Source organism: Euleptes europaea, chromosome 9 (genome assembly GCF_029931775.1).
Source record: "Euleptes europaea isolate rEulEur1 chromosome 9, rEulEur1.hap1, whole genome shotgun sequence".
Taxonomy (NCBI): Eukaryota; Metazoa; Chordata; class Lepidosauria; order Squamata; family Sphaerodactylidae; genus Euleptes; species Euleptes europaea.
In genome coordinates, this window is record NC_079320.1 from 65,720,697 (window position 1) to 65,734,660 (window position 13,964).

Consider the following 13,964-nt stretch of genomic DNA (forward strand, 5'->3'; position numbering starts at 1 on the left):
CCCGGGTCTCCGGCGCCACCCTCGCGGGGAATTGGCTGGACTCGGCTCCCCCTCCTCCGGGAGAAAGCCTCCTCCCTCCCTCCCTCGCTCGCCAGCAGCCTCGGGGTCCTCCAGCAAGGCTCTCGGCGCGCGACGGCCCTTTCCCCTGCCCCGCTTGGCGTTCGCGCAAAGCGCACCGCGAGCGCCGCCGCCCCCGCGCAAAAACCAGCTTCTCCGCTCCACCGACGGAGCGGGGGGGGGGGCTCACCTTCCCTCGCCGGCCGCGCGAAACCTCCCACCTCCCTCTCCGACTCACTACGGGCGCTTTCGCAGATCCCAAAATAATCCACTTGTGCAGCTGGATTTGACTGCGCGAAACAGCAAAAAATACAAAATAAAGACCACCCACTTGCAAACGATCGAGGAAGCGCGCCACTCGCTTCTCTCAACTCTGGGAAGGTGGGACGGGCCGAACAGCGACCCCCGAAGCGTGGGGGTGGGGGGGGGGAAGTGAAGGAGGAGAGTCCCCGCTGGAGAATTGACTTAAGTTTCCTTTAGGGGATACGAAGTGTGCCTGCCCGAGGCCAGGCGTCTCCCCTCGCCCGGTTCGCTCCCGAGCCCTGCGCCGACCGCTCGACCAGCCCGGGGAGTTTTGCAAGCGGCTCTCGACCTCCCCCCCCCCCCGGGCCCCGTGCATGTAAATAAGGAAGGCGAGGGGAGTGGGCGGGAGCAGAGGAGCTCGCGCCGCCGCCCCCGCTGCTCCAGGCCGCCTCCTCCTGCCCCGCAGACCCAGGCGGCGACAACAGTAGCAGCAGCGACACGTGTTTTGCTCGGAGCAGCATGGAGCTGGAGGGCATCGGGGAGGAGTGCGGCGTGTTCGGGTGCATCGCCGCCGGCCTGTGGCCCTCCGAACTGGACGTGCCCCATGTGATCACGCTGGGGCTGGTGGGCTTGCAGCACAGGTAAAGGGGGTGGGGTGGGCGGTGAGGAACGGGGGGGGGGGCTTTAACTGCGCCCCGGGAAGGAGCAAGCCTTTAAGGTCCCCGCCTCTTACGCGCCGACTTTGGGAAGGCAAGGCTCTTTGAATCGGAGGGAGCGTGGATTTACTTCCGAGTAAGTGTGTGCAGGATAGGTCTCCGCTGGGAAGAAATGTCAAGATCAGTCCCTGGGCGTGGAAATAAATCTTACTGGACTAACGGGGAACTTTTGGCTAAGTTCGTGTTAACAGGGCTGGGGGGGCTGAAAGCACTTTTGCCGACGGCCTCTAGGTGATATTCGGTAGGTTGCAGATTAAAGTGCGAAAGTTTGTTTACTTCATTAATATCGGTACAATTAATTAGTTCTTAACTGGGGGGGGGGAGGTATGGATACTACTCACTGGGCAAATGTTACAATGGCCAAAGCCCAGACAAAGTTTGTGTGTTTAATACTGCTGATATCAGATCTCAGTGGTCTATCTAGTCTTATGACTGCCCTGTTCAGTGTTGTGTGATCTTATCCGCTGCCACAAATCCTAGGGTCCAGTGAAGCATCTGGAACAATTTTAGTTCCCTAGAAGGCTAGCAAATGCCTCTGTGTTGTTGGGGAAAGTGGTGAGGAGCTGTTTCGCCTCTGGGGGAAGAACTACGTACTGGTATCTGAAGAAGTGAGCTGTGGCTCACGAAAGCTCATACCCTGCCAGCAATTTTGTTAGTCATTAAGGTGCTACTGGAACTCTTGCTCTTTTCTATGTACCTGTTGTCAATGAAGACAACATACAGCACTCTGAGCCTCCACTGTGAATTCCAGGAGGGCAGACAGGTAGGTCTGCAGCAGAGTAAAAGTCCTGTGGCACTTTGGCAACTGACAGAATTCATTCTATTTTACACTATTGCGAATTAGAGCTGGTTTTTATATGCCGACTTTCTCTACCACTTAAGGGAGAATCAAACTGGCTTACAATCACCTTCCCTTCCTCTCCCCACAACAGACACCCTGTGAGGTAGGTGGGGCTGAGAGAGAGTTGTGACTAGCCCAAGGTCACCTAGCTGGCTTCATGTGGAGGAGTGGGGAAACCAACCTGGTTTCACCAGATTAGAGTTTGCTGCTCATGTGGAGGAGTAGGGAACCAAACCCTGTTCTCCAGTTTAGAGTCCACTGCTCTTAACCACTACACCATGCAGTTGTGCTGGAATACATTTTAAAGTCCCATGGTTTTACACTCCACTGCCAATTGTGGCTTTTCACGGGATGTATCCTGTGGGTGTATGTGTTTGATTACTCCCATTTCCCACCTTTGTATACACCCTTGCAGTTTGGTGCAATATGCAGAAAGGCCCTTCATGCATAGTTTATGCCACAGTTGCAAAGATGGGGAGTTTCTCGTACACTGTATTTCAGTTTAAGAATATTGACTGTGCCAAGGTGGGGAGCAGTTAGTTCAGGCAGTGACATGACTGCTTTGCTTCAAGCGGCCGGTGCGTTGCACCTGTCCTTTCAGCTGTGCCGGAAAGAGGAAAAGCAAAGGGCAGGAGGGTCCTCATCCCATACCTGCCCATCTCATCAGTGGAACTGTGTTGTGAGAACAGCTTCCGTGCTCTGGACTGCAGTCCAGCAGGCCATTTGCATTGGCCTGTGCTCCAGAATAGGTAGCCGTGTTAGCTTGAAGCAGCGAAACCTAACTGGAGTCTAGTGACCCCTTAAGACTAAGGAATGTGTTCTCTTATAAGCTTTCATGCATCAGAGCTCACTTCATCAAATATGTTACTTCTTGTGATGGTGTGCATTTATTGGGTTGATGGTTTTATATTCACAGCAGTCTTAACAGAGAGCTTGTATTCCTCCCTCAGTGTGCATGCTAATGCCTGGCATATCTTTCTGTAACTGCTTACTGTGGCTGCTTATCTTGCACTGGATTTCTGTTTATTCTACTTTGTCTATCAAAAAACAGTTAAGGGCAACCCTCCCTCACTCTGAGCAAACCGATCTCCTTAAACCTGTCTCCCCCCCCTTCTGTTGGAATATGAAAGCAAGGTTATAATGGATCTCTACTCCTATGCATCTGGTAAAGTTAACTGACTCAATTTCAATACCTTTATTGGCATACCAAGTTAACTGACTCACAAAAGTTTATGCTGGAATAAATTTTGTCAGGCTACAATCAGATTTCCTAGGAGTAAATCTCATGAAATGAAATGGGCCTGCTTTGAGCACTCAACCTTTAATGTGCTATTGGATTCCTCTTTGCTCACTCCAATTTCTATATTTTATATAGCTTTCCATCTTAAAGCCAGTGTGGTGTAGTGATTAAGAGCAGTGGTTTGGAGCAGTGAACTCTGATCTGGAGAACTGGGTTTGATTCCCCACTCCTCCACATGAGCAGCGGAGGCTAATCTGGTGAACTCGGTTGGTTTCCCCACTCCAACACACGAAGCCAGCTGGGTGACCTTGAGCCAGTCACAATTCTCTTCGAGCTCTCTCAGTCCCACCTACCTCACAGGGTGTCTGTTGTGGGGAAGGGAAGGTGATTGTAAGCTGGTTTGAGTCTCCCTTATGTGGTAGAGAAAGTCGGCATATAAAAACCAACTCTCCTTCATTGCATGTGAGTGAGTTTGTGTTCTGAATCTGAGTGCTGATCACCCACAACCTCACCGCTTGCAAGGTGATCCTCCTTCAGATCTTTGCTCACCTAAACAGGAGTAAGCAGATTAGGGGTGAAAGAGAAAGCTGCTCAGGTCCCAGACCAGCAACACTAAAATCTTGGGACAAAAAAGTACTTCCTGTTGTCTGACTTAAGAACTATAAGCATCTGAACGCTGCACCTCTGTGCATAGATACTTGGGAGTAAACACTATTAACCTCAGTGGAACTACTTTTGAAATACAGATGCATAGATCAGTAGCACACGTTTCTTGTTAACTTCTCTAGCAAAGACCCTTTTAGATAGTTTAAGACATTTGGATTCTTAAGGCAAGGTGGCTTATCCCATTTTATTTATTTTGCAAAAAGTTAAAACAATATACTTTTTTTGTGAGCCTTAATGGTAGGTTACTCTAGCTTGCACCTGCCTTAATGGTAGGTCTATTCTAGCTTGCATCTGCATCTGCCTAACCTCTTCCTCCCCTCCCATTTTCTTTACTCATGTTAATCCTTAACTTCTACCTCCACCCCTACAATTGTCTGTTTAATGCAGATGGTATGTCAATTGTGCAGGTGCATCTGGATGACAATAGCCACACTATTTGCGTACCTTAAACAATGAGACATCCAATGCAATAATCAGGTATTCACACTACTCAGCACTAATAGGCCAACCCTAGTTGAATTTGCTGACCCAGGAATGTCTATGACATTCCCTGGGGCTTTAGAGGTAACATGATGAGGATTTGGCTGTGTGTCTAGTGTCAGTTCTGGCTTTCTGTATAATTGCTTTAATCAAGGGTGCTTTCTATTATTTGCTTCATTTATACCTTGCCTTTCTCGCCAGTGGGGCCCCCAAAGTGGCTTAGAAGAAGAAGAGTTGGCTTTTATATGCCAACTTTCTCTGCCACTTAAGGGAGAATCAAACCAGCTTACAATCACCTTCCCCTCCCCACAACAAACACCTTGTGAGGTGGGTGAGGCTGAGAGTGTGTGACTTGCCCAAGGTCACCCAGCTGGCTTCTTGTGTAGGAGCAGGGAAATAAATCCATTTCACCAGATTAGCCTCTGCCGCTCATGTGGAGTAGTGGGGAATCAAACCTGGTTCTCCTGATCAGACTCCACCGCTCCAAACCACTGCTCTTAACCACTACACCACACTGGCTCTCTTACACTGGTGTACATCATTCTCCTTTCCTCCACTGTGCCCTCCCAACAACCCTTTGAGGTGGGCTAGGCTAAGAGAGTGTGACTGGCCCTAGGTCACCACCCAGTGAGCTGAGCTGCCATGGCACGAGAGGGGACTGGAAGCTGGGTAACCCGGATACTAGTCTGGCGCTCTAACCACTCTGCCACACTGGCTTACTCTATGTTCTCCAACACTGCACTGTTCATCTACCTAATTTGTCGTCCCCCCCTTAATTCAGCATCACTTCGCTCTCAATAAGACCACAGTGGCTCACATGATTAGATATTATCTTTGCCTTTTGTAAAGGCGATGAAACAATTTGTGCATTGAATTTCATTATGAACAGGATGATGCTAGTGCTCCTTTCTCCTTGTGAACTTCATGTGCGAAATAGCAGGGTTAGGTTTTACAGATCTTAGCATGGGGCTCCACACCGAGATTTCTTAAAAGCTAACATGCCAACCTTTTTTGGATCTTGTATGGCCACAAACAACTTTAATACTGGATCACACTTGTGGTTTAGATACTTTTCATTAGGCCCTGGAGCAGTGGTACTCGATCAGTGATTCGTGAAAAGCCACACTTGCAATTACCGTTAAGTAAAAGAGCCACATGACTCATGTACGTCCTGTGCACCAACCCACCAAAACACATGCATACAATGATCTAAGAGACAAGTATTAATATTAAATATATAACCACGGCCTTTAAAATTGCCAGAATACTTCAGAGCACATAGACTTTTTTTAAAAAGTCATCTCAGAGAAAGAGCGGAAGCAAGGATTAGTAAACCTCATACTCACGTGTCATTTTATTATTGTGTTGTCTCTTATAACCATGATCTGCCTTGGTGCCTGTCTGAATTATACATTTTATAGTGTATGCGGTATAAAGTGATGGGGGTAAGGGCACAATCCAGCCAACCAGTTTTAAGATCTTAAACCCTGGTAGTGGGCACAAATCAGGCTAGGAGAGATCATAGTTATAAAAGGAAGCATAATAAGTAGCATATTTAAGCAGTGCAAAGGGCTTAACTGGATTGTATAGTAAGATCACATTAGATATGTTTTACATAGTTTCCTCTTTGTGTAATATCAACATTTCTATATAAAAGATGACCTGTGAGCCAGCGTGGTGTTGTGGTTAAGAGTGGTGGTTTGGAGCGGTGGAGTCTGATCTGGAGAACCGGGTTTGATTCCCCACTCCTCCACATGAAGCCAGCTGGATGACCTTGGGCTAATCAGGGCTCTCTCAGCTCCATCTACCTCACAGAGTGCCTGTTGTGGGGAGGGGAAGGGAAGGTGATTGTAAGCTAGTTTGATTCTCCCTTAAGTGGTAGAGAAAGTCAGCATATAAAAAGCAATTCTTCTTCTAAAGATGAGGCCTGGTTGTACATTGCCTTGCCTTTAAAATCTAAACACTTGTCTGAGACCCATTGGAACAAATGGGGAATGTGCCCGCAGACTGCTTATACAAGGTGTCCTCTTGTATCTGGTTATAGATACTTTTAAATATATTTCTTGGAGTCATTCTAGCAGCTTGATGTTTACTCAGAAGCAAGTCCCAGTAAATCTGATGGGGATTACTGCCCAGTGCATAAGATTGTAGCCTGATCCTGTCTACACTTACCGGAAAGTACTGTAAGTCCCATTGAGTTCAAAGTCAGTAAGCATAGGATCACAGTCTTAGGCAATGATTACTAGGAAAGAAGCCTTCCAGTCATGTTTTATTCCGTTGGAGTTGTTCCTTCAGAAACATTTAGGATCTGGCTACCAGTATTTTAATACTGTTCTGCCCTGTTTTATTGACACATTCTAGTGGCTACAAGGCATGACTGTAAAAGGGAACCTCCACATTCAGAGGTAGTAAAGCTCTGAATATCAATGTTAGAGGTAACAGTGGGCAAGGCCTTTACCTCTATGCCCTGTTGTTGGCCCTCCAGAGTAACAGGTTGGCCACTGTGTGAGACTGAATGCTTCACTAGATGGTTTGTTACAGCAGAGCTCATACATTCTTATGTTCTTATTCTCTTTTGGGCTTGAAATTTGAAAACTATGAGGCTCCTGTTAGGGAAAATTCCTCCCAATACGATATTGTCAAATATTAGGGCAATTACATTTTTTTCTAGTATAGAGTTTAATGTTTAAGAATATATGTTGGGGCACGTAGTCAGATATTGCCAACCCAATAAGATGTTGGGGCATGTAGTCAGATATTGCCAACCCAATAATATTTCAGGTATCGTATCAGCAATATCTGATACTAATCCTGCCTCCTCCACACAATTCCTGATTCAGACATTAAAAAGGTAAAGGTAGTCCCCTGTGCAAGCACCGGGTCATTACTGACTCATGGGTTGACGTCACATCCTGACGTTTACTAAGACTATGTTTACGGGGTGGTTTGCCATTGCCTTCCCCAGTCATCTACATTTTACCCCCAGCAAGCTGGGTGCTCATTTTACCAACCTTGGAAGGATGGAAGGCTGAGTCAACCTTGAGCTGGCTACCTGAAACCGACTTCCGTTGGGATTGAACTCGGGTCGTGAGCAGGGCTTGGACTGCAGTGCTGCAGCTTGCCGCTCTGCGCCACGGGCTCCTGATTCAGATATTACCATTCTCAAAAATATCAGCATTGGGTGGCAGGAGTGGCTAAGAAGAACAGTCCCCTCCCCAGCTGGTTGGCAGCACATCTGCCCTTTAAATTTTAAAGAGCCATTCTTTTCAGTGGGCAAGCCAATCTTTTGTGTGTGTGCGCGCCATCAACTCACAGCTGACTTATGGCGACCCCATAGAGTTTTCAAGGCAAGAAACGTTCAGAGGTGGTTTGCCATTGCCTGCCTCCGCATCATGATGACTCTGGTATTCCTTGGAGGTTGCCCATCCAAATACTAACCAGGGCCGACCCTGCTTAGCTTTTGAGATGTGACAAGATCAAGCTAGCCTGGGGCTATCCAGGGCAGGGTAGGGGAAGCCAATCTACCCCTATTGAAAGGGCATGTGCACTGCTGATAAGCTGTGAGTCAAAGTCTCTTTCTTTCTCTCCTTATCTTGTTTAATTCCATGTCAGGAAGGCCATGATTATAGTTCTAATTAAATATTGGAAGTATAGTTCTTGTTCCAGAAATATCAGAACAATACTCCTGATACTTAAATGATAATCATATATTTCCCAATATGGAATTAAAAAAATGATTTTGTTGGTGCTCATCCCAAATCCTCATCCTATAGTTTAGATTGTATTATATCACACTCAAAGGATGAGATGACTCCTTTGTTGAGGATATTGCTGTGGTTACTAGTCAGAATTAGGACTGGAGGTATAGGTCTTAGGAAAATGGGGGAATTGGGACTAAGTTCCACTCTGCTAATATTCTATAAGAAAACTGTAAGATACTTGTTTGGGGGTCTTGTTTGGGGGCTTCCTAGAGGCACCTGGTTGGCCACTGTGTGAACAGACTGCTGGACTTGATGGGCCTTGGTCTGATCCAGCAGGGCTTTTCTTATGTTCTTACTTTTCTCTAGTGTGTCCCATTATAAAGAGCATTGCAAATTTCTATGTGGTCTGCTGTGCAAGTCCCCTTTTTCCATATTGCTTGCAATATTGGGAAACTGAATAAACATAGTATAATCATGAACACACTAGCTGTTGGGTACTTTGAACATCTTGATAATCTAAGAGTCTGTAACTGTCTGAAAATACATATAACCATTGCAATAGATGGACTTCTGTGTCTACCTGAAACCCAAGTCTTATTAAGCAACTAGTTGTTAATTATTAGGCTATACAAGGCAGCCCAAAGAACTTCATATGTTACCTTCTGTTTCCTATCATAATGTACATAGTTGAAACTTATGCTATTTTGTGTAGAAATGTGTACTAACTCATGAAATTTGATACAACTTTAGTGGTGCTTATCCAAATCAGACTTCCTCCAAATGTTTTTTTTCCTTGCACACTGTAAGATAAATCGCTGAAACCCAACACTAATTTATGTGCAAAATTTTCCAAACAGATAAATAATAGAATTCAAGTCCAACAAAATTTTCCATGGTAGATGCTTTGGTGAGTCAAAGCTCACTCTGTCAGAGATAAATTTTAAAGTCTTTTTAGGGTGATTTCCTCCATCAGATTCCTTTCTCTTGCTTACTCATAAGGCACACCATTAAAACCTGTGGAAAATTATTCACAAATGTTGCTTTACGCTAAAATAGATGTAATAATGAGTCTTTCCTTAAAGCACCCTCCTTTCAATTAATAAGACTTCTGGCTGAATTATCATTGTGTGTGACACTGGGCCCTAATATATGACGAGATTTGGGCGGAGTCCTTTCCCAGATAAAGTGCAGTTGGATTTTTCACTCACAAGGGTTTTGTTCAAGTAATAATGAAGAGCACCAAAAATATTTGGGGAGATTCCCTGCACCATTTAGTTGGTTAAGTTACACTAAAATTGTATTGGATTTTATATAATAGGGTGTTTTTCGATGCAAAATGGCACTGATTTAACCTCGTGCATTATGACACAAAACCAAAGCCCATATATTTCAATGGTTGGAAATGCATTCTTTATAAAGTGAGCAAAACCATCAAGAAATCTTGCTTTAAGACCTGTGCTCAGATGGATCTTGCAGTAGCCTCAGCACAGGATATATTCTGCTAAAAAAAAGAAGACGACTCATTTGAAATACTGGGGCTGGAGATTCTTCAATTGGAAAATAAAATTTAGAGTGATCTGTCGTTTGAGATTATGTTTTTTACTTTTTAAAAATTATTTTTGGGTGTTAGCGTGAAGACTGGATTTTAGGCTGTATTACAGGAAGAACAAATACTTTTTTATTCTTATCAGCAAGCCTGAAAGAGTATGCTGGATAATTACAAAACCACTTATAAAACTAGGAGAGCAATCCTAAGCAGCTTTAAGTCAGAACCCTATTCACATCTAGTCCATGGGACTTAGTCTCAGGAAAGTATTCTTAGGATGACAGTGTTGGATGCCCGGTAAAGAAAGAACACAGAAACATACTGACATCTTGCTCCGGGCACTTGATGTACGTCAGCCAGTAAAGAAAAAACGTCATGTGGATCCTTGACCTGAACAGTTTGGTAACATTCATTTTGGAACAAGCCATGTTGCCTGTTAATTTTTTCCCAAATGGCAGTCATTTTTGGCAGCAGTGTGATGTGCCTGTTAGATTTTGAAGAAGTTGCTTTCTCCCAGTCAATAGCTTTTGACAGCCATTCTGTATGATGAAATTTCACTGGGATAGGATTAAGAATTGCATAGGGATGATGAGGAAACGGTTCCCTTACATTTTGCTCAAATAGATATTGCAAACTACATATATACAAATGGGGTACCCATATTTACCCTCCCCAACTATTTCCTCATTCCCTTCCCTGAAAGCCTATCCCCTTTTCCTGCTTCCAGCATGAGCCAGTGTGGTGTAGTGGTTAAGAGCGGTGGTTAGGAGCGGTGGACTCTAATCTGGAGAACCAGGTTTGATTCCCCACTCGTCCACATGAGCGCCGGCCGCTAATCTGGAGAACCGGGTTGGTTTCCCCACTCCTCCACATGAAGCCAGCTGGGTGACCTTGGACCAGTCACAGCTCTCTCAACCCCACCTACCTCACAGGGTGTCTGTTGTGGGGAGGGGAGGGGAAGGTGATTGCAAGCCTGTTTGATTCTTCCTTAAATGGTAGAGAAAGTCAGCATATAAAACCAACTCTTCTTCTTCCTTATCTCCTTCCTACCCACCCACCAACCAACCTACATTTATCCCCTCCCCAGCAGCCTGTACTTGGGAGAATTACTGCCCAGTTGAATTGTGCAGAACCTGCAAGGTCTTCCAAGGGGTGTCTCACTTTCCCTTTCCACACTATTTCCTCCTTCCGTCCTCCTGGCAACCCTTCCATGCTTCCTTCTCTCTTTCCCACCCATCAACCGGCCTACCTTTTATCTGCCCCCATCTCCAGATATATTTATTATTTAGTTATTTTATGCCCTGCCTTTCTCCACAATGGGGGGTGGGGGAGGGGAGGATCCAAAACAGCTTTCATCGTTCTCTCCTCCATTCAACCTCATAACAACCCTGTGAGGTAGGTTAGGCTGAGAATATGGTCCATGTTCACCCAAGAGCTTGCACAACAGAGTTGTCATTTAAACTTACATCTCCCAGATCCTACCCTGAAACTCTTAACCACTACACCACACTGGCTCAGGGGGGCTGCTTTTAAACCCCCAGTGTATTTTTTTAAAAGATTTCATATTTTCTGCAAACCTGGGGCTTTTTTAGGTTTATAGTCAGGATTTTGTCTTGTCTTTTCATGGCTCCAGTCTCAGAACTGATTTGGCCATGTTGAGAATTATTTATATATATAAGTATTGGTTCTTTATGTTTTCCTTCATGACAGTGGCACTTCCTTCATGCCGTATGTTCTGCAGCATAATTTATCACGTGCTTTCACAATGCATCTATTTATTTGGGAAGAAAACGATTTTTTGCTTACATAATACTTTCGCTTGTAGCTTATTTTGTAAGTTATTACTTCTACTTTAGTGCATTTCCACAAAAATATTTTTTCTGCAATGTTAACATTTTAAAATATTGATCTAAATTGGCCTAAACTTGTCCCCCACCATCAGGAACTATGAATCTTATTTTTTTTTAAATCTGAAGTTAAATTGGATCTGAGGCCCTGATCTGGAAAAGGTTAGCTGCACTAAAATTCATAAATCTAACTTTTAGATTTAGACCCCATTCCTGAAGGGGGGGAAAGCTCCTTAGCAGCCGGCATGACCCCACGCTGGCCTACCTGCCACCTTATCACAGAATAGAGTGGCCCTTACATTGGTGCAGGGGCAAACATGCGGGCATCTGGGTGCCACTGGCCCCTGCCGCCAGTGCATCTACACTGGCAGGGCTTTCCCAGCATGGAAAGGGGGGGTGTTCCCAGGGCATTACTTGGGGTAGAGCTGCCATTAGTTTCCTCACCCCTTTCACCCCAGGAACGGTCCCAAGTGCTGCAGCGTTGGAGGCCATGGGGGATTTCTGCCCCCCCCCTTCAGAATTGGACTGCCCGGGATGGCTAACTTTCTCTGGATTGGAGGTTTGCAGCACAATCCTGAGAACAGTTCTCGGAAGTAAGCCTCATTAAGTAGGCATCATTAGTAGACCTGCTTAGGATTGCACTGTAAATAACTGAGTCTTTATTTACTGTGCTAGGTGTGTGATTAAAGATACTGCCTGCGAGTAGTTCTTATGAATAGTCTGAAAAGCTTTCTTCTAGGTAAGAGAGAAGTGCAACGTGGCTGCTTGGTGGCGGTCACTTTATCTTCTAGCCAAACGATGTATGAAAACCTGCCTGCGATTTAGTGCAATTTAAACGGCACCCTTAAAAGTTGCATCTTTCGAGTGCGACGCCTTAATCCTCAACAGAATGTAAAACGGTACATGGCTGTTTGGGAGCAGTAATGTGTTTCTTCCACTGTAATTCAGGTTCAGGATAAAAATAAGAAGGGAACTCGGTGAGAAGGCAGGCTTGAGACAACCAAAGCTGTCCCCAGGCCAAATAATGTGTTTCTGACTTGCCATTTTCCCTCTTTGAGTAAACCAGCAGTTTCCTCAAACAGGAAGAGAATGACCTATGGTCATTTCAATTACTTTGGGACTGGTTAATAGTACTGATACATCTTTCCTCAGGACCATGTTTCTTTTGGAGAGGTGTGTATTTATGTGCTATATGTGGGGATGCTGTACATGGAGGTTGGTTCTGTACTTTTTCTTACACTGTGGCCTGATGTACAGTGTAGGAAAACTACAACTACAGTGTGAGTGGGGTTTATAACTACCAGGTTCTTCCTGAGCCTTGCCGCAGCTGGGGACAACATAGCCGAGGCACTGTCGCGGTGCCTCTAAGAAGTTTCCCCGGCTGCCGCAAGGCTTAAAAAAGCATTTTCTAAAAAGGATTAAAAAGAAAATGGGGCTTTCCCCCCCCCCATAGAAAACAGCGGTGCTGCGCCAGGAAAAACCTGGCTCAGCAACGCTGCTGTGCAAGGGGGCGTTCCCGGGCTGGATGGGCTTTGGAAGCCGACTACCATCAGCTTCGACCCCGGGAATGCCTCCACCCTCCACACCAGTGCTGTATATCTCTTCCAAGATTTAGGTCCTGGAGACACTGGCGTTGGAGGAGTGGCATGCAGCTCCATGACACCCAGGTGCCGATGGAACTGCCCCCGCCGCCAGCGTGAGTGCCTCTTATTCCGTGATAAGAGGCCACTTACGCTGGTGGCAGGGTCATGCTGCCTCCAGACCACTTTCAGAACCCCCACCACAGGAATGGGCTGTAAAAATGGGTAAACCTGTAGTAGTGGCCACCTCTAAACTCCCAGCTCCTAGTTGCAACTACAAAAATCCATTATAATGCAAGAGCAAATTCTTTTTTAGCTATTGGTAATACAGACAAACTATTGGAAATTATTTGCTTGGAGTTTTTCTCAAAAGCACAGATAAGGCCCTTCTTAAAGATAAGCACAGCAAATAAATAGTCAAAGATTGAGGGCCAAAGTTTTTGTTTCTGGTTAAATATTTAGGAAGCATCTTTAAAATGGGACATGGGAAACAATTTAAGGATATGCCTGTCCAGAGATCTCTAGAGGGGGAGAATGTGATACAATTCTCTGTGCTATCAAATGAGCAAGCAGTTGTGATTTTATGTGTGTGTGATTTTGCCATCAAGTCACAGCTGACTTATGGTGACCCCGTAGGGCAGGGGTGTCGAACTCGTTTGTTACAAGGGCCGGATGTGATATAAATGTCACTTTGTCAGGCCGGAGCATGCCTTGCCAGCCCAGATCAGGACTGGAAGGGATGGCTGCCTCAGCTGGCTCGCCGATCGGATAAGAGCTCTCAAGGGGCTGGATCCAGCCCACAGGCCTTATGTTTGACACTCCTGCTGTAGGGTTTTCGAGGCAAGAGATGTTCAGAGATGGTTTTGCCTGCCTCTGCATGGGCTGAGCGAGTTCGGAGACAACTGTGACTGGCCCAAGGTCACCCAGCAGGCTTCATGTGGAGGAGTGGGGAATCGAACCCATTTCTCCAGATTAGAGTCCTCCTCCCTTCACCACTATGCCAGGTCTCAATTGTGATTTTAGTTTGATTATAATTAAATTATTCAC

The 13,964-nt window shown here is 45.6% G+C and overlaps 1 protein-coding gene across 1 annotated transcript in view; it reads left to right on the forward strand.

Moving 5' to 3' along the window:
- Window positions 1-819: 819 nt before the first annotated feature.
- The window catches only part of PPAT (phosphoribosyl pyrophosphate amidotransferase), a 60,743-nt gene continuing 47,598 nt past the window's right edge, over window positions 820-13,964 (forward strand). The window contains exon 1 of the mRNA XM_056855452.1: window positions 820-941. Within this exon, the coding sequence (XP_056711430.1) occupies window positions 820-941 (122 nt within the window). The remainder of the gene's footprint in view (window positions 942-13,964) is intronic.